Source organism: Salmo salar, chromosome 16, assembly GCF_965601325.2.
Source record: "Salmo salar chromosome 16, fSalSal1, whole genome shotgun sequence".
NCBI lineage: Eukaryota > Metazoa > Chordata > Actinopteri > Salmoniformes > Salmonidae > Salmo > Salmo salar.
In genome coordinates this window covers 36,278,112-36,304,446 of record NC_138306.1, presented here as the reverse complement: position 1 = coordinate 36,304,446, position 26,335 = coordinate 36,278,112, and the positions used below count along the sequence as shown (strand labels likewise).

Sequence of the window (26,335 nt, the reverse complement as noted above, 5' to 3'; positions counted from 1 at the left end):
AAGTAATTGCAAAGTAGCATAAATGCTAAAGTTGTCCATGATGAGATTTGAACACACAAACTTTGGCCTGCTAGATGTTTACATTATACGCCCACCCATCTACTTTGACCAACCACCCTATTTTTAAGTAACCTTCTGTCTTATGTAACCATACCAAACGTAACACACCATACACTTGGCTGTATCCCGGATTTACGTTTACTATGTTACGTCTAGTCTATGAGACCAGTCTGCACTGCCAGGCGCAGCTCTCATGGCCACGTTTCAAAACTCTTTGTAGGCTAGGCAAACTAACACTCTGAAGACAGTGGATGTTCGCCTAAAGACCGTGAATGTAATATAACAGTTAGTTTCAGAGCTCTCCTCACTCATTGCGGTCTCGTCGCCCAGCAACACAGCGGAGAAGGTAAAGTATTCCAGCTAAAACTAACAACTGGGACTGACCAGCTCCGCCAATTTTTTTTTTTTTAACGACATTGTTTTATGTATCTGTGGGACACGGTTAACTGATCGCTGTTGGTAACAGTGTTTGTCTACTGTTGTCTGGTATGTAGTTCTGTATGATATTGGATAGTCCGAAGCTACGGATTGCACCCCTACAGACGGCTTAATTTAGGCTAATGTAGGTGAGTGTTCCATTCAATTTCAGCACATTACTTTAAAAAAAATGTATTCGGTTCTAAAATTAATACAAGGCCTATCTAAAGAATAATTATGTTTTATTATGTATGTTATGTATTATTATATAGGCATATATATTCCATAGAAATGATGTTAATATGTCCTAAATGTCGACTATTCTTCATTAATTTTAACTGTTCGATGAAGAAACTGTGTAGCATGCCTTTGCCCATTGATTTTGGGACCTGTACCCCTTGCCCCATTTACAGACATAGCCTCGACCAGACCGACAGCGTCATTGCATCAATGCTGCATAATACATTCTACAGTCAAACTTTTTTTCATTATGCAATCCAACATTTTTAGTAGATATGTGCAGTGGTGTAGTGCTATTTTTTTTTTAGGTGCCGGGAGCGCAAATATATTTTTTTAATTAAGTCATAATTTCTCAATCAAAGTTTGTACCATCAAATCAAATGTATTTATAAAGCACCTTTTACATCAGCAGATGTCACAAAGTGCTTATACAGAAACCCAGGCTAAAACCCCAAACAGCAAGCAAAGCAGATGTAGAAGCACAGTGGCTAGGAAAAACTCACTAGAAAGGCAGGAACCTATGAAGAAACCTAGAGAGGAACCATGCTTTGAGGGGTGGCCAGTCCTCTTCTAGCTGTGCCTGGTGGCGATTATAAAAGTACAGGGCATTAAGACCAGATCGTATTTTTCAAGATGTTCAAACGTTCATAGATGACCAGCAGGGTCAAATAATAATCACAGTGGTTGTAGAGGGTGCAAAAGTGGAGTAAATGTCAGTTGGCTTTTCATAGCCAAGCATTCAGAGGTAACCATACCTGGTAGAGAGAGATAGAGAGAGAGTGAGGGAAAGGTGTGGTAGAGAGAGAGAGAGAGAGAGAGGGAAAGAAAGAGAGAGATAGAGAGGGTCGAAAATAGTATGTTCGGGATAAGGTAGTATGTCCGGTGAACAGGTCAGGGTTCCATAGCCACAGGCAGAACAGTTGAAACTGGAGAAGCAGTTGAATATTATAATGGAATATACATAAAAATGCATCCTCCAATTGCAACATCTGCCTATACCCTCACGTATTGTCTCAAGAAAATGTTATATATTTAAAACCCTCAATCACCAAGTTAGGCATACCTAATTTCAAAATAGGCCATCATCACTGTCAATCCTGAATGATAATTCTTCACATTTTACCAGTTAATTAGAGCCGATGGTGTTAACAAACTATTAGCCTTTCTTGTATTTATTTTGTTTTAATCAAAACATATCCTGCCTAGTGGCACACACTGTTGAGTTATGGCCGCATGACAAAATAAATGTGCCTATTCAACTTCAGTTAACCATCCTAAAATCTCACCAGAAATTAGGTGTTTTTGGTGTAACAGTAACGTTATAGACCGACTATGCTATGCTATTATATTTGGTTTTGTTATGTAAAATACTCATTCATCATTATGTGATCTTGCAGGACACTTCAGAATATTTTTTCCTGAAATATTTTTACCAGCTCCTTGTATTCTCAAATTGAAAAAAGGCACTCCAGCAGCACTACATCCCTGGATATGTGTCCAACAAAAGTTAAACATTTACGTTTTGTTACTATTTCATACAATTTGATGTATACGTATGCACCACACAGAACACACTGCAACTGCCTCTGCAATGCAATGCTGCAAGGCTAATGCAGCGTTCCATTGGAAATTAATGTACTTCTGGTGTACCAAAACACAATGACGCTGTCAGTCTGATCAAGGTGTTAGGCACTAGGCCTATATATTACATCAATCAATCAATCAAAATCAGTAGATGTCACACAGTGCTATACAGAAACCCAACCTTCAACCCCAAACAGCAAGCAATGCAGATGTAGAAGCACAGTGGCTAGAAAAAACTCACTAGAAAGGCAGAAACCTAGGAAGAAACCTAGAGAGGATCCAGGCTCTGAGGGGTGGCCAGTCCTCTTCTGGCTGTGCCGGGTGGAGATGATAAGAGTACATGGCCATTAAGGCCAGATCGTTCTTCAAGATGTTCAAATGTTCATAGATGACCAGCAGGGTCGAATAATAATCCGTGGTTGTAGAGGGTGCAACAGGTCAGCACCTCAGGAGTAAATATCAGTTGGCTTTTCATAGCTGATTATTCAGAGGTCGAGACAGCAGGTGCGGTAGAAAGGGAGGGTCGAAATCAGCAGGTCTGGGACTAGGTAACACGTCTGGTGAGCAGGTCAGTGTTCCATAGCCGCAGGCAGAACTGTTGAAACTGGAGCAGCAGCACGAACAGGTGAACTGGGGACAGGTAGGAGTCATCAGGCCAGTTAGTCCTTAGGCATGGTCCTATGGCTCTGGTCCTCCAATAGGGGAGAGAGAGAGAATTAGAGGGAGCGTACTTAAATTCACACAGGACACCAGATAAGACACCCACTTTGCCAAAGTGCAGCCCCCACAACACTAAAGGGACATCAACAGACCACGAACGTACTACCCTGAGACAAGGCTGAGTATAGCCCTCAAAGATCTCCTCCACCACACAAGCCCGAGGGGGCACAAAACCGGACAGGACAATCACGTCAGTGACTCAACCCCCTAAAGTGACGCACCCCTCCTAGTGACGGCATGGAGGAGCACTAGTAAGCCAGTGACTCAGCCCCCGTAATAGGGTCGGAGGCATAGAATCTCTCCCAGTGGAGCCCTCCAAGTAAACAGCAAGGGCGGTTCATCTCTCCAGTGCCTTGCCGTTCACATTCGCACCCCTGGGCCAGACTACACTCAATCATAAGATATACTGAAGAGATGAGTCTTCAGTAAAGACTTAAAGGTCGAGACCGAGTCTGCGTCTCTCACATGGATAGGCAGACCATTCCATAAAAGTTTAGCTCTATAGGAGAAAGCCCTGCCTCCAGCTGTTTGCTTAGAAACCATAAGGAACAATAAGCAGGCCTGCGTCTTGTGACCGTAGTGTACGTGTAGGTATGTACGGCATTACCAAATCGGAGAGATAGATAGGAGCAAGCCCATGTAATGCTTTGTAGTTTAGCAGTAAAACCTTGAAATCAGCCCTAGCCTTAACAGGAAGCCAGCGTAGAGAGGCTAGTGCTAGTCAAGATTCTTGCAGCTGTGTTTAGCACTAACTGAAGTTTACTTAGTGGTAGCCGGAGAGTAGAGCATTGTAGTAGTCTAATCTAGAAGTGACAAAAGCATGGATTAGCTTTTCTGCATCCTTTTTGGACAAAAAGTTTCCGATTTCTTTCAATGTTACGAAGATGGAAAAAATATATTCTTGATATGTTCGTCAAATGAGACATCAAGGTCCAGAGTAACACGGAGGTCCTTCAGTTTTATTTGAGACGACCGTACAACCATTACATAGGTGACAGGTTTGCATGTTGGGTTAGTTATTGCACACAAACAGAAATTATTAACCTTTTACTCATATTTCACTCTGGTTAATGTTTTACATGATTAAGTAACCACACATGATTTGTTCCTGCCAACCAGTATCACTGGTTACTTTATCTCAGCTCGGTGCAGTCATTTCAGACTTGCAGTCTTCATAACTAGAATACTCATCTGAAAAATAAATAAAACATCTATTTGTACAGAGTAGACTACTTCCTATTTAGTTTACAGTAACAAAACTGTGCTGCACTACACATTCCCTAAGAGACCAGAGCACCCAGGAAAATTTCCACAAGCAATGAAAATGTTCTCCACATACTCTGCCATTGCAGAGATCTGTACTTGGAAAATGTTAACATCATGTATCCAGCACGCTACATTTAGGGCACTACCAAATCATTTTTTTATCCAAAGCTTGGAAAGAAAACAAGTAAGCGGCCAGTATGATGCAGGAAAACTTTATTGAACAGGTTATATTTACTTGACAGTACTGTTATGTCAGTCATTGCTCAGTTATGACAATTGGGTACTTTTTCCATCACAAACAAAAAGAAGAAAGAGGCCTTTTGTAATGCAGAGAAGACCTTGTACTCAACGACATACTTACATTACAGAGGTAGGTGCAGATCAGCATATCTAAATCATACAACCGGTTTTCCTCAATGTCTTTTACACACACACACACATACACACACGCGCACACACACACACACACATACATGCACACACACATACACACACACACACACATACACACAAACATCACACATACATACACACAAACATCACACACACACACACACACACACATACACACACGCACACACACACACACACATACACGCATACATACACACACACATACACACACACAAACATCACACACATACACACATACATACACACACATACACACACACATACATACATACATACATACACACACACACACACACACAAATACACACAAACATCACACATACACACATACATACACACACACACACACACATACACACATACATACACACACACACACACATATACATACACACATACATACACACACAAACACACACACATACACACATACATACACACACACACATACACACACACACACATACATACACACACAAATACACCAAAACATCACACACACACACACATACATACACACATGGGCATGATGTGATTCTCCCCGTCCCTTATAGCGGGCGAGGAGAATCCCTCCGACTGTATAGATGTCTAAGTCGACTGTAACTCCTCCAGCTCTTTCCCTACAGTAGGTAGCCTACAATGTTCCAAAATGGTTAATTGTTCATTGTTGTCTCATTGTTATAAAACTTTATCTCATGTTCTTTATCTCATGGTCTTTATCTCATGTTCATGTTTTGATATGCTTTAAGATTGTAATTTTGAAAACATTTTGAAAACTTTTGTCTGCATGTGTGAAGTTCAGTTGCAAAACTTAAGAAGAAAGATGGCTTGTGCTAAATCATTGGTTAGATAGACAACAGTGGCATCTACTGTCTGCTGTCAATGCTTCTGAGCAGAGAGAAACTCTTTCAAATAATAGACTGCAGTGCAAAACAGAAAGAGAGAACAGACTCTACTTCAGCTCTCATTTTAGATGAAAAGCATTATGCAATTCCTGTACAAAATGTAGTGTCCCAGCTGTGTTTTACAAACTGCAAATCATCTGCTCTCCTCCAGTGACTTAGCTATACAGTGGGTATCCACCCCCCATGTTGCATTACAAAGTGAATTGAAATTAATTTCATTGCAATTTTTTTTGGTCATTGATCTACACAAAATACCATAATGTCAAAGTGGAAGAAAAAATTCGAACATTTATTTTGAAATTAATGAAAAATAAAACACTAATATACCTTGATTAGATAAGTATTCACCCCCCTGAGTCAATACATGATAAAAACACATTTGGCAGCGATTACAGCTGTGAGTCTTCTTGGGTACGTCTCTAAGACCTTTACACCCTTGGATTGTGCAATATTTGCCCATTATTCTAGTCAGTATCTTTCAAGTCTTGCCATAGATTTTCAAGCAGATTTAACTCAAAACTATAACTTGGCCACTCAGGAACATTAACTGTCTTCTTGGTAAGCAACTCCATTGTAGATTTGGTCTTGTGTTGTAGGTTATTGTCCAGTGTCTGGTGGGTAAAGCAGATTGAAGCAGGTTTTGCATTTAAGCCCATAAATCTTTTCCTTTGCTGTGTTTTTTTCCCAGTAATACTTTAGTGCCTTGTTGTATACATATGCATGTTTTGGAATATTTTTATTCTAAATATTTGTATTCTTATTTTCACTCTGTTACATAGGTCATTATTGTGGAGTAACTACAATGTTGTTGATCCATCGTCAGTTTTCTCCCTTCACAGCCATTGAACTCTGTAGCTCTTTTAAAAATCACCAATGGCCTCACGGTGACATCCCTGAGCAGTTTCCTTCCTGTCCAGCTGCTCAGTCCAGAAGGACGACTGTATCTTTGATGTGTCTGGGTGGTTTAATACATCATCAACAGCATAATGATTAACTTGACCATGCTTAAAAAGCTATTCAATGTCTGATTTGTTATTGTTACCCATCAACCAATCACTCCCCTTCTTTATAAAGGTTTCAAAAAGCTCCCTGTTCTTTGTAGTTGAATCTGTGCTTGATATTCAATACTTGCCTGAGGGACCTTACTAATGTTGTATGTATGGGGGACAGAAAAAGACATAGTAATGTCAACCCCTATTATTTGTAAAGAACAGGAAGGCCTGCACGCTGTTTATGCGCCCAATTCACTGCTTTATTGACAATGTTTCTATCAGCAACTGTCATGTGACTCCACACCACTCTTCAACGATGAGATGAACTACAAATTGAAGGCTCTTGTTGAAAGTGGAGACATTACGCAAAAATAATATAAGTTCATGAGAGTAGACATTCCAATCACGAGCGTTATCCATGCCTTACCAAAAAATTCTCAAACGATTGGATAAGCCACCAGGGAAACCTACTGAAGAAATTAGTCTTCAATAAAGACTTAAAGGTCAAGACCAAGTCTGCATCTCTCACATGGATAGGCAGACCATTCCATAAAAATTAAGCTCTATAGGAGAAAGCCCTGCCTCCAGCTGGTTGCTTAGAAATTCCTGGGACAATAAGGAGGCCTGTGTCTTGTGACCGTAGCGTACGTGTAGGTATGTACGGCAGGACCAAATCGGAGAGATAGGTAGGAGCAAGCCCATGTAATGCTTTGTAGGTTAGCAGTAAAACCTTGAAATCAGCCCTAGCCTTAACAGGAAGCCAGTGTATAGAGACTAGTACTGGAGTAATATGATAACATTTTGGGGTTCTAGTCAAGATTCTAGCAGCCGTGTTTAGCACTAACTGAAGTTTATATAGTGATTTATTCGGGTAGAGAGATCAAGGTCCAGATTAACGCCGAGGTCCTTCACAGTTTTGATGTTGTCACGACTTCCACCGAAGTCAGTCCCTCCTTGTTCGGGGGGCGTTCGGCGGTCGACGCCACCGGCTTTCTAGCCATTGCCGATCCACTTTTCATTTTCCATTTGTTTTGTCTTTGTTTTCAACACACCTGGTTTCTATTCCCCAATTATATGTTAATTATTTAACCCTCTGTTTCCCCCATGTTTGTGTGCGTGTTTGTATATAATGTTCAGGTCGTTACTTGTTGGCTGGTATTGTTTGCCGGGTTCGTTATTACGCCCGTTATTTACGAGTGACCGGTAATTTCACGCACCTTTAGTATTTGTTTTATACTGGTGCTGTTCGCGGAATAAATTACCTTGTACACTCATCTCTGCTCTCCTGCGCCTGATTCCATGCACCAGTTACCCACAGCCTGACAGAAACACGCACCTCAAATGGAGTCAGCAGGAGCAGTTACCCCAGCACTAGGGGTTGAGGAGCGCATCCAGCAGCATAAGGCGACGCTACAACATCTCGGCACCGCCATGGATCGCGTCCTACAGACGATGGAGCGCTGGGAGAGAAGAGGAGTTCCTCCAGCGCCTCCACCAGCACCACCAAGGACACCACTGATCACCCCTCCTTCACCCGGTTCCAGTGGGATTCGGCTCTCCCTTCCGAGGGAGTACGATGGGAAGGCAGCGGGTGGTCAGGGTTTCCTACTCCAACTGGAGCTCTACCTGGCGACTGTGCACCCGGCTCCTTCGGGCCGTGAGAGCGTGTCCGCCCTCATCTCCTGTCTCTCAGGTAAAGCCCTGGATTGGGCCAACGCCGTATGGGAGGAACTGCCGGTCGGTGCTGGGGAGCTGGGGAGGTTGCTGGGGAGGTTCCTCTAGGTGTCGAGGCAGCAGACAGGGCACTCTCGTATCACCCCAGGTGAGTCGGTACCAGGCTCACCCAGAGCCCCCTGTTGCTCACATGTTTTTGTTTATTAATTTTCCTGAGTTTTCCCCGCATTCCGAGCATAAGGTGCTCCTAGATTCAGGCGCAGCTGGGAATTTTATTGACAGATAATTTGCCCATAGTTTAGGGATCCCCATTGTTCCTGTGGATATGCCTTTCCCTGTGCGCACCCTAGATAGTCGACCATTAGGGTCAGGGGTAATTAGGGAGGCCACCGCTCCACTGGGCATGGTTACGCAGGAGGGTCACAAGGAGAGAATCAGTCTCTTCCTTATTGATTCTCCTGCGTTTCCCGTAGTGCTGGGCCTACCCTGGTTGGCCTGTCATGTCCCCACTATTTCGTGGCAACAGAGGGCTCTCACAGGGTGGTCACGAAAGTGCTCCGGGAGGTGTTTAGGGGTTTCCGTCAGTGCTACTACGGTGGAAAGTCCAGACCAGGTCTCCACCGTGTGCATCCCCTCTGAATATGCCGATTTGGCTCAATTACCACCCCATCGACTGGGGGATTGTGCGATAAATCTCCTGGTAGATGCAGCACTTCCTAGGAGTCACGTGTATCCCCTGCCGCAAGAGGAGACGGCGGCTATGGAAACATATGTCTCCGAATCTCTGGGGCAGGGGTACATTCGGCCCTCCACTTCACCTGCCTCCTCAAGATTATTTTTTTTAGAAAAAGAAGGATGGAGGTCTGCGCCCGTGTATTGACTATCGAGGCATCAACCAAATCACTGTGAGGTACAGTTACCCGCTGCCTCTCATCGCCAGCACGGGGTGCGCTTCTTCCTAAAATTGGATCTCAGGAGTGCTTACAACCTGGTGCGTATCCGGGAGGGGGACGAGTGGAAGACGGCATTTAGTACCACCTCAGGGCACTATGAGTACCTCGTCATGCCGTATGGGTCTTCCAGGCCTTTGTAGACGAGATTTTCCGGGTCCTGCACGTGCAGGGTGTAGTGGTGTATATCGACGTCATTCTGATATACTCCGCTACACGCGCCGAGCATGTGTCCATGGTGCGCAAGGTGATTGGTTGACTGTTGGAGCATGCCCTGTACGTCAAGGCTAAGAAATGCCTGTTTTTTCAACAGTCCGTCTCCTTCCTAGGTTACTGCATTTCCACTTCAGGGGTGGAGATGGAGAGTGGAGGTGGACGCGTCCGAGGCTGGGATAGGAGCCGTGCTCTCTCAGCGCTCGGGTACGCCACCAAAGCTCCGCCCCTGTGCCTTCTTTTCGAAGAGGCTCGGCCCGGCGGAGCGAAACTATGACGTGGGGGACCGGGAGTTGTTGGCTGTCATCAAGGCCTTGAAGGCGTGGAGCCATTGGCTTGAGGGGGCTAAACACCCTTTTCTCATCTGGACCGACCACCGCAATCTGGAGTACATCTGGGCGGCGAGGAGACTGAACCCTTGCCAGGCAAGGTGGGCCATGTTCTTTACCCGTTTTGTCTTCACCCTGTCCTACAGACCAGGTTCCCAGAATGCTAAGGCAGACGCACTGTCCCGAATGTATGACACAGAGGAGCGGCCCATGGATCCCACTCCCATACTCTCGGCCTCTTGCCTGGTGGCACCGGTAGTGTGGGAGCTGGACGTGGACATTGAGCGGGGGCGTTACGTACAGAGCCTACTCCCCCCCCCCCCCAATGTCCAGCTGGGCGTCTGTACGTTCCATCTGCTGTCCGCGACCGTTTGATCTATTGGGCCCATATGTCACCCTCCTCTGGTCATCCGGGCATCGGTCGGACAGTGCGCTGTCTTAGTGGGAAGTACTGGTGGTCCACTTTAGCTAAGGACGTGAGGGTTTATGTCTCCTCCTGCTCGGTGTGCGCCCAGTGCAAGGCTCCTAGGCACTTGCCCAGAGGGAAGTTACAACCCTTACCCGTTCCACAACGGCTGTGGTCGCACCTGTCGGTGGATTTCCTAACAGATATTCCTCCATCACAGGGTAACACCCCGATCCTGGTCGTTGTGGATCGGTTTTCTAAGTCCTGTCGTCTCCTCCCTTTGCCCGGTCTCCCTACGGCCCTACAGACTGCGGAGGCCTTGTTTACACACGTCTTCCGGCACTACGGGGTGCCTGAGGACATGGTATCTGATCGAGGTCCCCAGTTCACGTCAAGGGTCTGGAGGGCGTTCATGGAACGTCTTGGGGTCTCGGTCAGCCTTACCTCGGGTTTTCACCCCAAGAGTTACGGGCAGGTGGAGAGAGTGAACCAGGATGTGGGTAGGTTTCTGCGGTCGTATTGCCAGGACCGGCCGGGGGTGTGGGCGGCGTTCATACCCTGGGCAGAGATGGCCCAGAACTCGCTCCGCCACTCCTCTACTAATCTCTCCCCCTTCCAGTGCGTACTGGGGTACCAGCCGGTTCTGGCGCCGTGGCATCAGAGCCAGATCGAGGTTCCTGCGGTGGATGACTGGTTTAGGCGCTCGGAGGAGCTCATGTGCACTAACAGCGGGCTGTGAGGTGTCAGAAAGTGAGCGCAGACCGCCACCGCAGTGAGGCCCCGGTGTTCGTACCGGGGGACCGGGACTGGCTCTCGAACCGAAACCTGCACCTCCGCCTGCCCTGCCGGAAGCTGGGGGACCATTTAAAGTCCTGAGGAGACTGAACGAGATTTGCTGCAAGTTACAGCTTCCCCCAGATTACCGTATTAACCCCTCGTTCTATGTGTCTCCCCTCAGGCCGGCGTTGGCTGGTCCACTCCAGGAGTCTGAGGTACGGGAGGTTCCTCCGCCCCCTCTGGCGTATGCAGTTCGAGCCATACTGGACTCAAGGCGTCGGGCAAGGGGTCTTCAGTACCTCGTGGAGTGGGAGGGGTACGGTCCGGAGGAGAGATGCTGGGTGCCGGTGGAGGACGTATTGGACCCTTCGATGCTGTCTCCATCTGGATCGCCCTGCGCCTCGTCCTCCGGGTCGTCCCCGAGGTTGGTGTCGGAGTGCTGCTGGAGCCACGCGTCAAGAGGGGGGGTACTGTCACGACTTCCGCCGAAGTCGGTCCCTCTCCTTGTTCGGGCGGTGTTCGGCGGTCGACGTCACCGGCTTTCTAGCCATCGCCGATCCACTTTTGGAGGGCTCGTAGCACTCACCCATCGCCTTGCGGGGGTGAGTGCTACGCCAGTATTCATTGATGACATATTCCTTCCATTCCATGACACAGCACAGGAACTTCATACATTTCAGTCCTTCATCAATACAAGCAGAGAACATCTGAAATGCACTCTCACCTTTGATGTGCATGGAACAAGTTTTATGGACATTTTGATTAATAACCTGTTATGGCTAGGGGGCAGTATTTTCACGGCTGGATAAAAAACTTACCCAATTTAATCTGGTTACTACTCCTGCCCAGTAACTAGAATATGCATATAATTATTGGCTTTGGATAGAAAACACTCCAAAGTTTCTAAAACTGTTTGAATGGTGTCTGTGAGTATAACAGAACTCAAATGGCAGGTCAAAACCTGAGAGATTCCTTTACAGGAAGTGGCCTGTCTGACCATTTCTTGAACTTCTTTGCCATCTCTATCTTTTACAAAGGATCTCTGCTCTAACGTGACACTTCCTACGTCTTCCATAGGCGCTCAGAGCCCGGGAAAAAACAGAATGTCGTCATCCCAGCCCCAGGCTGAAACACATTATCGCCTTTCTCAAGTGGCCGATCAAGGGACTGTGGGCTTAGGCGCGTGCCCTGGCTGCCCCCGTCTTTGTGATTTTTCCTCTGTTTGCCGAAAAGGAGATTCCCGGTCGGAATATTATCGCTTTTTTACGAGATAAATTGCATAAAAATTGATTTTAAACAGCGGTTGACATGCTTCGAAGTACGGTAATGGAATATTTAGAATTTTTTTGTCACGAATTGCGCCATGCGCACGACCCTGATTTACCATTTCGGATAGTGTCTGGGACGCACGAACAAAACGCCGCTATTCGGATATAACGATGGATTATTTTGGACCAAACCAACATTTGTTATTGAAGTAGCAGTCCTGGGAGTGCATTCTGACGAAGACAACAAAAGGTAATCAAACTTTTATAATAGTAAATCTGATATTGGTGAGTGCTAAACTTGCCGGGTGTCTAAATAGCTAGCCCATGATGGCTGGGCTATGTACTTAGAATATTGCAAAATGGACATATCGAGTGCATAGAGGAGTTCTGTATCTATAATTCTTAAAATAATTGTTATGCTTTTTGTGAACGTTTATCGTGAGTAATTTAGTAAATTGTTAGCAAATTCCCCGGAAGTTTGCGGGGGGTATGCTAGTTCTGAACGTCACATGCTAATGTAAAAAGCTGTTTTTTGATATAAATATGAACTTGATTGAACAAAACATGCATGTATTGTATAACATAATGTCCTAGGTGTGTCATCTGACGAAGATCATCAATTGTTAGTGCTGCATTTAGCTGTCTTCTGGGTTTTTGTGACATTATATGCTAGCTTGAAAAATGGGTGTCTGATTATTTCTGGCTTGGTACTCTGCTGACATAATCTAATGTTTTGCTTTCGCTGTAAAGCCTTTTTGAAATCGGACAGTGTGGAGAGTCTTGTCTTTAAAATGCTGTGAAATAGTCATATGTTTGAAAAATTGAAGTTTTTGTATTTTTGAGGAATTTGTAATTCGCGCCACGCCTATCATTGGATATTGGAGCAGGTGTTCCGCTAGCGGAACGTCTAGATGTAAGAGGTTAAGAGGGAGGTGTTGCTTTAGCACGGACCTATACAGGAAGCCAACGAATGAGAATTCCCTGTTATGCGGAGATAGCTTCAACCCTGAAAAAGAGCCTCCCTATCAGCCAATACATTCACATACACAGGATCTGTAGAACACAGTGACTATGACAAAAAATCTCACTGTCTGGATGAGCGCTTTAGACAGTGGGGTTAACCAGAGGATTGGCTGCACGGGTCCGTTACAGAAATATGACCCAGGATGACAGCTTCACTCTCAAACCACCCTGCCCCCCTGACCAACGAGTCCAATGCTTTTTTCAATACTCCCCACTAGGCAAACAGTTCGACCACATCATTAAAAAAACACTGGCACATATTGAGCACTGACCCATACTGGAAAATACTTGTAAATAAACCAAGCAGGTAGTCTTCAGACGCGGCCCCAACATCAGTTAAATGGTGGTGAGGTCTGATATTCCACGGCTACCATGTAGCACCTTCCTAGACAATGTGTCGGACGGTAATTACAGATGTGACAGATGTACCCAGTGTAACTTTATGAACAAATGTTCAATCACCCCAATACGCTTAACCAGCATGGCTGTCACAGCATCACAGCACAGCTATCACAGCACAATGTTCAATCACCTCATTACGGACAAGGCCATTCAGATTCAGGGTTTCATCAAGTGTTCTATAAAAAATGTGGTATACCTTATCAAATGTATTTCTGGTTTATGCTATGTAGGAGAAATGAAACAAGCTCTTACAACGCATAGCAGAATAGGAGAACACAGGAGTAATATCAGGACTATTGATCAGAGAAACCTTGTGGCTGCGCTTTTAATGTTTGACCTGGTCCACCTGGCAAAAAAATGGCTACAGCCCGCAACCCTCAGTACTGGGGACATCATGGAAAGAATAGTGATTGACCACTACATCCCTGCCTTACCTTACGAGTTAAAGGTTGTCAGCCTGTGCAGTCCCACCACAGCGGACGGAGTGGTGGACCTTGTTGAGAGATGTCGAGCAACTGAAGAACTGCTCAAACCCAGTCGGCTGGACAGAACCCCCCCGGAAAGGAAGGCCTCAAAGGAGGAAGGAAGACATCTCAACTGCAGACTCCCCGGGTTTGGAAAGGGAAAATCCAAAGAGGGGATGGGAAACTTGGGCGTGTTTTCCAACATGAAGCAAAGACAAGTAATAGAGGGGTGGATACTGACATCCGAGAGTGCTATTGCTGTGGTGAAATTGGACACATCGCATGGAACCGTCCCAAGAAGGAGGAACCCATGCAGGTTGACATTTCCAATCTACACCATTGCCATGTCATGCTGCCCATGTCCAAGCCCTCCGCCACCCACCACACCTCAGTCAGGTACAGGTCCAAGGGAAGGAAGTTGATGCTCTTCTAGACGCCCGGAGCTTGGTCTCCCTCATCATGCCTTCACTATTAACCCAGCCGCAGAGAACTACCACTCCAACCATGGACATCACCTGTGTACACGGGGACACCAAAACTTACCCAACCGCAGATTTAGAGATTAACACCACCAGAGGGCAGTTCCGAAGTAACCTAGGGTTGGTTGAGAACCTACCATACCCCGTGCTACTGGATTGCGACTGTCCATATTTCAAGAATTGTGGAACGGACTCCAGGACAAAGGAGCTGGCTGTGCCAGTAATAGGGCATGCCAGGCATCCTTCACATTTTCCAGTGAAAAGAAAATGAAACCGCTACCAAACATCTCCCTGGCCTATGAAAAGAAAATTAGCAAGTTGCTACTTACTTGCTGACTTCCGTAGCCGACACCCGAGTTCTCCTGGGAGAAGAAGGGGAAGGAAATGACAAAGAGGCAGGTAACCCAGTGGGGATAAATGGGCCAGAAATGGTGGGAGGGAAGGAACAGGAAGCGCAGGCTTGGGAATTCTGATGCCAATGACATGTTCCCTCCTGAGTTAACACAGTATAGGGGAAGGTTTGGTACTGCTCAGCTGGAAAACCCCACACTACAGAACGCCAGACAGAATGTCAAGGTAATCGATGGGGTACCTATAAATCCTGCTCATGTCCTCACCTTTCCCCATTTTTCAATGAGAAACCATCTCTTATATACCAGTACACAAAGTCCCATGACGTCACCGTGGAGCGGCTGTTGGTTCCTACCCCGTTTTGGCGTACAGTGCTGAACCTGGCCCATAGCCACTTTGTTGGGAGGACATTTACAGATAGGGAAAACACAAGAACGGGTGTTGCAACGTTTCTTCTAGCCGGGGGTGTATGCGGATATGGTAAGGTATTGCCAGGGGTGTCCTGATTGTCAGAGAACCTCCCCCTCCCGGATTTACTAAATCCTTTAATCCCATTGCCAGTGATAGATACGCCATTGGATATAATTGCTATAGATTTAATTGGACCCTTACCACGGTCGGCAAAAGGGTTTCAACATATACTGGTCACAGTTGATTATGCCACCAGGTATCCCGAGGCTATCCCCTGCATAGTGCCAACACCAAGAGCATCGCCAGAGAGCTGCTACAGATGTTTTCCAGGGTAGGTTTACCCTGAGAGATCCTGACAGACCAAGGTATGGTGTTCATGTCCAAGGTGATGAAAGATTTATGTAAATTGCTTCAAATCAAACACTTGCGCACATCTGTATATCACCCCCAGACCGACGGCCTAGTCGAGAGATTCAATAGAACCCTGAAATCCATGCTCAGACGGACCATTGAGTGGGATGGGCAAAACTGGGACCAGCTGTTGCCATTTTTGATGTTTGCCATAAGTGAGGTACCCCAGGCATCCACTGGTTTTTCCCCATTTGAGCTATTGTTTTCCCACAGGCCCAGGGGATTGTTAGATGTGATGAAGGAGAACTGGGAACAACAGCCCAGCCCCCACAACACGGCCATAGAACACATTGAAGACATGAGAGAACACGTTTACCAGAATAAAGGAACTGAAGATTTCAACATGGAGTGAACCCCAAAGACCAAGACTGGAGGACTATCCACTGATGACGACGTATTTACTTTGTTTGAGTTTTGTGTATCAGGAACGCTGCCGGTACCTGATCTTTTTTTAATTTATTTTTTATTTTGGGGGGCTCAAACTCATTAACCTGTCTGAGCTAGGGGGCAGTATTTTCACGGCCGGATGAAAAATGTACCCAATTTAAACAGGTTACTACTCTGGCCCAGAAACTAGAATATGCATATTATTAGTAGATTTGGATAGAACACACTCTGAAGTTTCTAAAACTGTTTGAATGGTGTCTGTGAGTATAACAGAACTCATATGGCAGGCAAAAACCTGAGATAAATTCAAGCAGGAAGTGGAAAGTATGAGAATTGTAGTTCTTCTTTTGATTCTCTATCGAAGCTACAGTGTCTGTGGGGTGACATTGCACTTCCAAGGCTTCCATTGGCTGTCCCAAGCCTTCAGAAAGTGGTTTGAGCCTTCTCCTGTCTCTGGGCAGAGTATAGGAGCTCAGTTACTGAGTGGTCTGCCTGGCAACAAATGGATTGGATATGCGCGGTCAGAGCACGCCGTTCCTTCTTTTTCTTCTTGAATGAATATGCTATTGTCCGGTTGGAATTTTATCGCAATTTTACGTTAAAAATACCATAAAGATTGATTTTAAACTGCGTTTGACATGCTTCTAAGTACGGTAATGGAACATTTTGACTTTTCGTCTCTTGTTCCGCGCTCGCGCGTTATGCCTTTGGATAAGTGATCTGTACGCACGAACAAAACGGAGGTATTTGTACATAAATATGGATTATTTCGAACAAAAACAACATTTCTTGTGGAAGTAGCAGTCCTGGGAGTGCATTCTGACGAAGATCAGCAAAGGTAAGAGAATATTTCTAATACTAATTCTGAGTTTAGTTTGCGACGAACTTGGCGGGTGTCTGAATAGCTCACCGTGATGGCTGAGCTATGTACTCAGAATATTGAAAAATGTGCTTCCTCCGTAAAGCTATTTTAAAATCTGACACAGCGGTTGCATCCAGGAGCAGTCCATCTATAATTCTTTAAATAATTGTTATATATTTTGTCAACGTTTATGATGAGTATTTTTGTAAATTGATGTGCACATTCACTGGACGTTTTGGTGGGAATACATTTTCTGAACATCACTCGCCAATGTAAAATGCTGTTTTTGGATATAAATCTGAACTTTATCGAACAAAACATACATGTATTGTGTAACATAATGTCCTAGGAGTGTCATCTGATGAAGATCGTCAAAGGTTAGTGCTTCATTTAGCTGTGTTTTGGGTTTTATTGACACATGTCCTTGCTTGGAAAATGGCTGTGTGATTATTTTTGTCTATGTACTCTCCTAACATAATCTAATGTTTTGCTTTCGCTGTAAAGCCTTTTTGAAATCGGACAATGTGGTTACATCAAGGAGAAGTGTATCTTTAAAAGGGAGTAAAATAGAAAGTTGAATTATGACATTTTGTTGTTTTTGAATATGCCGCCCTGATATTTCACTGGCTGTATCCCGCTAGCGTCCCACCTAGCCCATAGAAGTTAAGAAGGAAAGAAATTCCATAAATGAACTGTTAAAAGTTAATTTATTGTATTTCTTTCCTTCTTAATGCGTTTGAGCCAATCAGTTGTGACAAGGTAGGGGTGTGTGGCGGTTTCGGCGCCATGATCATGGTAAGGCAGGGTTTACATATACAAGCACACACCACCAGTCCACGTGAAGGGTTAACACAGTAAAAAAAAAAATATATATATTATTTGATATGCATTCCAGGTGACTACCTCATGAAGCTGGTTGAGAGAATGCCAATAGTGTGCAAAGCTGTCAAGGCAAAGGGTGGCTACTTTGAAGAATCTCAAATATAAAATGTATTTGATATGTTATTTCATAGTTTTGATGTTTTCACTATTATTCTACAATGTAGAAAATAGTAAAAGTAAAGAAACTCTTGAATGAGTAGGGGTGTCCAAACTTTTGACTGGTACTGAATGTCACATTGATTTGTCTTGTCATCCAGGTCTCCACTTGTTCATTTTGTATATATTGATATGAAATTATTAGAGGAACACAAGTAGTTCTTGTAATAGGTTACTGTAATTATATCTACGGCCTGCGCGTAATGGGCGGGTATTCCAACAGTTTCTAATGTAATCTTTTTTTTATGTTGCCTACTGTAGGTTTTAACTCGGCCTGATTTTGTTTAAGTGATAATGCCAGAGAAGCCGTGTTTGTGGAAATCGTGCCAATATATCCTCCAAACACAGGCTTCGAGGGCATTATCACTTTTATACAATGGGTTACCAACATATTAAAATAATGATTTTTATTAAAAATGTTATTTTGATGAATTTATTCATACTATTTCATCCTTCCACAAGATATAGTCCCGACACAAATCTCGGGTTGCTACCCACGCCGGCTGGCCAGCTGGTCGTTCGTTCTATCAGTTTGGTTTCCAGAGAAGCGACTCAGTAATTGTCTTTTTGTTCTGTATCTATGGACGAAACCCACTCGTTCGCTCTAAATGTTCCATTGCTTTCTCGAAAGGCAACGTTCTTATACCTTTCTTGCTAGCTAGTCAACTATGGCTAATTTACAGTCACGTCAAACAGTGCAGCGAAAATAACAACTGTAGCTGCATTTGTTTAAGCTGTTTTCTAGTGACATTTATTTGGATATATCCATCAGGACACTGTTGTTCAGAGGAGCTATCCAACAACACAGCTAACGCAATCACTTCAAACTGAAGCTGGAAAGACTACAAACTACCTGCATTTCGTTTCGTTTGAACTTTTTTCAATTTACTTTTCTTTGTATACATCTATAAAAAATTATGCCAGGTGATTCATGATTTCGACTAGCTGAGAAATGCTGCCTGCCTGTCTGTTTCGTCCCGATTCCCGACACGTTCATTACTATGGGATGGCTGGAGATCGAATTGGAATATTGAAACAATGTTGCAAATGTCGGAGAGACAGACCGCAAGGTTTATACAAATCTCCGCTGTTGAAAACTAAATGTTAGTCTAAAAGGAAGGTGGGATATTGTTTAGATGTTTTTAATAGTGTCGATCAAGTAAAATATTGCCTGGCTGTGCTGATGACAGTGGATTGCGTATTCAGATTGAACAGAGTAAATAGGAATTTTAAAGTCATAGATTTAGCCGGTGGTAACTTGTGGAATAGACACTGACTGGAATGCGGTTTTAACCAATCAGCATTCAGGATTAGACTCACCCGTTGTATAAATGTATATAATGCTTTTGTGATTAATTATGATGGACTATGCGCAAAAGTGAATTGAATTGTTTCCACACCTACCATGCGTCATGTGCGTAATGGTCATGTGAGGAGAAATGTGTACATTTTGGATGTGACCACTCAATCTGTTTGACCTTATGAAAATCTGGTTCGGATCGAAACATCATCAATAAAGCGGTGAATTGCAGACCTTCCTGTTCTTTACAGGTATTCTTTATTAGCCCAGCACCTTAGGATGTGCATATGACCACAAACTTTGTCCATGTAATTTATGTGATTTGTTAAGCTAAATTTTACTTTTGCGACAACTATATTTTAGTAATGCATTTTTATTTGTAGAATTGTATTCTCACTATGGAGTATTTTGTGTAGATCAATGACAAAAAAAATTACAACTAAATCAATTTTAATCCCACTTTGTTTAGCAACAGTATAGTCTGAATAAATACACCCCTGACCAGAGAAAGGGGACAGTCTTCCACCTGATGGTGAAACTCTAGTCGCTTCGCATTATTTCTGCCTCATGCACGAAATTCATGTTGTTTCCATGACCAGAGAAAGTGAAATATTCCGTTATTTGAAAATATACACAAACGTGTTGCTAATAATAAAAACAAAAACTCAGGCCTATCAACACATTTGGCTACTCATTCATTGCAGCTGCAGCACAAGTGGAAGAAGGGAGAAGCACATTTTGTAAAAGTGTTGACAGTGCTGAAAAGAAACTTAAACATGAACTCCCATTTTTTTTCTTCTAAAAAGCATTTTTAAAATTTATTCTTTTAATTCTGATTTTTCAGCATCCCTACTTCTATGCTCTTTGCTGTATTCTTTAACAGTGTGTCTCTGGTCATCGCAGTGCTAGAGGCGTCACTACAGACCTGGGTTCGATCCCGGGCTGTGTCGCAGCCGGCCACGACCGGGAGACGGTGCACAATTGAGGCAGTGCACAAATGTCCCAGCATTGTCCGGGTTAAGGGAGGGTTTGGCTGGCTTGGATGTCCTTGTCCCATCGTGCTCCAGCGACACCTTGTGGCAGGCAGGGCACATGCACGCTGACTTCGGTAGCCAGCTGTACATGATTCCACCGACACATTTGGTGCAGCTGGCTTCCGGGTTAAGCGAGCAGTGTGTCAAGAAGCAGTGCAGCTTGGTGGGGTCGTGTTTCGGGGGACGCATGACTCTCGACCTTCACCTCTCCCGAGTCCATACGGGAGTTGCAGTGTTGGGACAAGACTGTAACTACCAATATGATATCACGAAATTGGGGGTAAAAATAAAATTACAAAATACATTTCAAAAATAAAGGCTAGTAGGCTAGTATCAAATTTTGCTGCGGGGTTGTGGTACACTGGCAATGTAGGAACGGTCATTTGAGCTTTCCGATTGGCCAGCGCAGTAGGTACACTTGATTTATCTATTAAGTTCCACCGGGTAGGCAGAGTTTGTACCTCCAGACAAATTAAATGGTTCAAAATGGGAACCCTGACTAACTGGCATGCAGGACTTCTGAATCAAGTGCACTTACTACCAACAGCGAAAGATGAATACAAATTTTAAAAAGCAGCGCATGGCTTTATCGTTGGCTTTTCAACAGAAATGTTTGGTGAGCGACTAGGAATACCTTGAAGATCGACCAGTCGATCGCAATTATCCGGTTGGGAACCACTGTCTTAAGATAAATGCACTTACTGTAAGTCAATCTGGAGAAGAGAATCTGCTAAAAGACTGAAATGTTTTAAATGTTTTACATACAGTTCTCATATTAGTTTATTGAATTAAAAACGTTTTTTTTAAATATTGATGTCACAAATGTTTCATTTGTACATTCCTTTATAAAAAATGTAATTTTTTGTTACATTATTTGTTTCACTGTATAAAACGTAGCAGTACAACTTATTTCTCGATGAGCAGATAAAAAAACATGATTATTTGTCTCTCTGAAATGAAACCATCAAGTGATAGATTTTAAACAAATATGTCTGTCATTAAACAACTCTATGCCATGATTAGCGAAAAACACGCATTTCTTTCATATTTGTTTTTAACAATAAAAACAAATTTACCAATATTTCTGAAGATGTGTATACATAGCATTTTGGAATGAAACTCTTAATATGCCTCTCCTTATTCTCTCCCTGCCCTTTCTCTCTCTCTCTCTCTCTGCCCTCTCTCTCTCTCTCTCTCTCTCTCTCTCTTGCGCCCTCCCACCCTCCTATAAATTCCCAGCAGCTCACACAGAGAGTCTCCGGCATGCCACGCTTCAGACTGACGCCACCGACCGTGGTTTTCCTGCTGCTTCTGCAGGGAGTGGCCGTGGTGCTACTGTTTGGATGGTATGTCCAGGTCCTCCCTTGTGGTAGCCCTCCTTCCCAGGGCAAGGTCCACGTGCTCCTGCTGTCCTCATGGCGGTCTGGATCCTCCTTCCTGGGCCAGGTGTTCAGCCAGCACCCATCTGTCTTCTACCTGATGGAGCCATCGTGGCATGTGTGGACCACTCTGCAGATGCCTGGAGCCCGGGCACTGCGCATGGCGGTGAGAGACCTGATGCGCAGCGTCTTCCAGTGTGACATGTCTGTCATGGATGCCTACACTCCGGCCCAGCACAACATGTCAGCCCTCTTTATGTGGAGCCACAGCCGTGCCCTGTGCTCTCCCCCTGCCTGCCAGCTCACACCCCGCCACCTCTTCAGCAACGAGACAGAGTGCAAGCGGAAGTGTGACAGGCCTGGCCTGCAGGGGGCAGAAGAGGCCTGTCGGACCTACAGCCATGTGGTGCTCAAAGAGGTGCGCTTCTTTGAGCTGGACTCCCTGTACCCTCTCCTGCAGGACCCCACTCTGGACCTACGTATCATCCACCTGGTGAGAGACCCGCGGGCCGTGGCGCGCTCCAGGGAGCAGTCAGCCAAAGCCCTAGTGAAGGACAATGCCCTGGTTCTGGAGCAAGGCAACACCAAGGTGGATGACACACAGTACCGCGTCATGCAGGAGATATGCCGCAGCCACATCCGCATCCACGAGAGGGCCATGCTCAAACCTCCAGACTTCCTACGTGGACGTTACAAGATGGTACGCTACGAGGACATGGTGAGAGACCCCTTGACAGAGATCGACAGTATGTATCAGTTTGTGGGGCTGGAGATGACACAGTCGCTACAGGAGTGGATCTATAAGGTCACCCACGGTAAGGGCAAGGGCACCAAGAAGGAGGCCTTCCAAATCACCTCCCGCAACGCAGCAGACGTCTCTCAGGCTTGGCGTACTACTTTGCCCCATGACAAGGTAAGGAACATCCAGGAGGTGTGTAAGGGCGCCATGTCTTTGCTGGGGTATAGGACTGTTGACAGTGAGAAAGAACAGAAGAAACTTGACGTGGACCTTCTGACTCCCCGTGAACGATATCACTTCAGCTGGCTCCCTTCCAAAACTGACAATACGAACAATGAGTAGATAATATTTTCAGAGACCAAATCCCACTGAAATCTATTTGTGGGAATGAGAACAATGCAACTATTCACCATCAGGAGGGTGTCAATATCCATCCCCTAAGGGAAAATGGAACTGGAAAAAGAGCTGGAGGCCAGTATTGGTTAGGGGTTAATGCAAAGTTCCCCAATAGGTGATTCACGGGACATAAAATATTGTCAAATCACCAGGAAATCAGCTCAAAGTGATTTTAATTTCGGAAATTCCCAAGTATTTCCACTAATAAATAGAGAGGCATATGTGATCGTATCCCAGTGTAATCAAGGTTTGAAATGATTCTGTTTTTGTCAAATACTATATCTGTTTGGGATTCTTGCGATCAGTTATTCCGGCCCCCCTGACCATCCGCTCAAGGAAAAATCAGCCCAAGGCTGAATGTAATTGGGGACTCCAGGGTTAATGCATGTCAACGAGATATAGATCTGCTTTGGTTTATGTTTACAGAGACTAATGGTTATGTTGTTTTATTTTCTCGATCCTAATCTTTATGTCATTGTTGTAATGTTCTATAGAGTACTGAAATAATGGTTAGTCTTTGGGGAAGGAATGGAAGAGTTAGGCAGTGGGATATATCTTAAATCACATTGATTTCCAACCTACACATACCGGAGCTAGAGATGAAGCCCAGCTCCGTGGCATGATGTTATTCCCGACCAGGGTTTGAGAAGGAGCTGCTGTACTGTAGCCGTCAGTGAAGACTGATGATAAACCCTCTCTCTCAATCACAACCAGTTATGCTCAGAATGTATTGTAGTTTGAAGCACCAGATGAAAACACATTTACAAGTGTGCATGTGAGAAAGGGTGCAACTCAGTTTGTGTGTGTGAATGCCTGTGTGTTTGTATCGGTTTGGTGGTCTATGAAAGTGGATTTATGGGTTTTGTTAGTGTGTATATAATTTTATATAAACAGGTACTCCACGGTTTAGTCCAGGATTAGACTTAATCCATGTCCGGGAAACCTTGCAATGAGTGTTGGTCAGTGCCTTTGTTTAACGCCATAAGATCATTAATCAAGAATAGAGTGACCTTTTACATACAACACAGCATTCTTACACTACAAAACAGTTTTGACACAGCATTGTTAAAAATGAAACAATGTTATGACTTTGTTATGTCTTTAAAAAGTTTATGCACCCTGCTCTTTGTTTAATTTACATTTCCATAGTGTTGAATATCAATGACATATTTTAACTGAAGGGCATAATTAAATGTGGAATGTCCTCAAATATAGCTAAATAAAGGTTAAATACATTTTTTTTAAATAAATATCTTTCTACTTATATTGTGACTGGTACTTTTAGGTGAGTCTGCTATGAAGTTTGCTATCCATGCAGTCGTCACACTTTAATATGGCTCCCAGTATAATGTGAACAAATCCCCTGCTATGTAAGTTATGTTGTTATTCATTAGTGTAGAAAATAATGAATTTGGTTAAAATGATAGTGGTCTGATGCCACCACTTGATTTGACATTCTCACCTAGATCTGGCTATGTTATACTTTGTTTTGTACAAATGACAGTAAGAATGCTTACTGTAGGCAATGCTAATGGAATAATCTTAATTTTCCCAATGTAATTATCTAATAATAACCAGATGATTTTATTTGATTATGGTGAGATTATGATGTACTGGTGATTTCTGAATTGATTTTGTTTGACCTGTTGATTTATTAGCAATAAATATTACATTTTATTAAATTAGTCCTTATTTGCCCCATATTTTACTCTTTGTTATTTGCTGTAAATAGATTTGGTGGTGTTTGGTTGTGGTATGCTGGACAGAAGGCATGTTGACTGTAAATGAAGACGTAGGCTAATTTGCTGGTACAGTAGACCAGGGGTCTCCAACCTGTTCTAGCATGACAGCTACTTTTAAAATATGAAACATGTTGCGAGCTACACATTTTTTTTTCTAGCTTTCAAATAGGCACATTCTTCTCTTCTCCTCTCCCCTGCAACTCTTCTCTGGGTCCTTGGTGTACAAGAGAAAGTAATGCACTGTTTTCTGTCAATATTCCAGCTAAAATGATGGTTAATTAACAACTATAACTATAAAATGTTTTATATTTTTTTCCAAATTCTGTTTTATATTTTCCCATATTATGATTTCCCGGTTTTATTTTTTCTGGTTTTAGATTTTATTTTTCACTCAAAATTACAAATGCTCATAGAGAAACAACGAAATTATATGTTCTGATTCCATGTCAATGCTTAAATCACACCAGAAGTAAACATTTTGTGTAATTAGTGTAATTCCCCTTTAATTGCGTATTTGATCCTTCAATTGCGCATCTAGCCAGTGAGGAATGTGCCATCTAATGTGCCGGTTTAGCAATGGTTCTGTACTGCTGCTGCTCATTTCATGGCAAATTTAGCAAATAACAAATAATAACAAACGATATACTTATTACTCATGATATACTTCTGCTAGGTAAGCCAACTTTGCAGTTAACATTTAATTGAGAAGGTTATGGGGAAACTATTTGCTAAACATGGGTGGGACAATGTCAATGTTACGTTGATTAGATACTGTAGTTGCTGGGAGCCTGCGGTGTCTGATACTTGGGAGATTTATTTATGACCGTTTGCGGTGGAACACTTTCAGAATTGTTTGGAGCTCGACCTGTTGGAGACCTTGTATAGACCTACCTACCTGACACATTTAAAGGTGAGGCATATTTGTGTGAATGCATGATACAACAGCTCCCTCTGCTAACAGAGATCATTCATTGGCGCATGCTCTTAGACGCTGTCGGGTAAATGGTAGATACAGATAAAGGAAACACTTGAATAAATGAAGGATGCGAAGTATATTGAAAGCAGGGGCTTCCACACAGGTGTGGTTCCTACGTTAATTAAGCAATTAACATCCATCATGCTTAGTTAGGGTCATGTAAACAAAGCCCAGTTTCCCATTCTTTTGGCTAACATGGCTAGAAGAAGATATCTCAATGAGTTTGAAAGAGGGGTCTCAGAGGAGCATAGGGGGTTTAAAGGGGTGTGTGTGTGTGTGTGTGTGTCTCAGTCACCAGATCTCAACCCAATTGAACACTTATGAGAGATTGTGGAGCGGCGATTGAGACAGTGTTTTCCACCACCATCAACAAAACACCAAATGATGGAATGTCTCATGGAAGAATGGTATCACATCCCTCCAATAGAGTTCCAGACACTAGAATCTATGCCAAGGCGCATTGAAGCTCTTCTGGCGGCTTGTGGTGGCCCAACACCCTATGAAGTATGCATGTTGGTTTTTCCTTTGGCAGTTACCTGTACTTTACAGTGCTTGACATGACCCCCATCTAGTTAAAGTACAATAACTTAGCATCACGGTATTAAGTATAGGGTTCCTAATTGACATTTCAAGTGAAACATTTTTATTTGTCACCTCACCACACTTAAAGAGGTGTTCCAGAGGATGAAAACAACCTAGTTATTTTTTAAACCTCCCGTTTTGGAC

General features: G+C 43.8%; 1 protein-coding gene across 4 annotated transcripts; it reads left to right on the top strand.

Moving 5' to 3' along the window:
* Positions 1-229: 229 nt before the first annotated feature.
* Positions 230-24,573, top strand: chst6 (carbohydrate sulfotransferase 6). Of its 4 annotated transcripts, none has more exons than XM_014148926.3 (3): positions 231-406; positions 555-626; positions 21,620-24,573. In XM_014148926.3, exon 3 carries the CDS (start codon positions 21,641-21,643, stop codon positions 22,835-22,837), a length of 1,197 nt encoding a protein of 398 aa, XP_014004401.1. In that variant the 5' UTR covers positions 231-406; positions 555-626; positions 21,620-21,640; the 3' UTR covers positions 22,838-24,573. The 4 variants fall into 4 exon arrangements, with proteins under 4 accessions (XP_014004398.1, XP_014004399.1, XP_014004401.1 ...); XM_014148925.3 differs by having other exon boundaries at positions 21,617-24,573; XM_014148923.3 differs by lacking the exon at positions 555-626 and having other exon boundaries at positions 230-406.
* Positions 24,574-26,335: the final 1,762 nt, after the last annotated feature.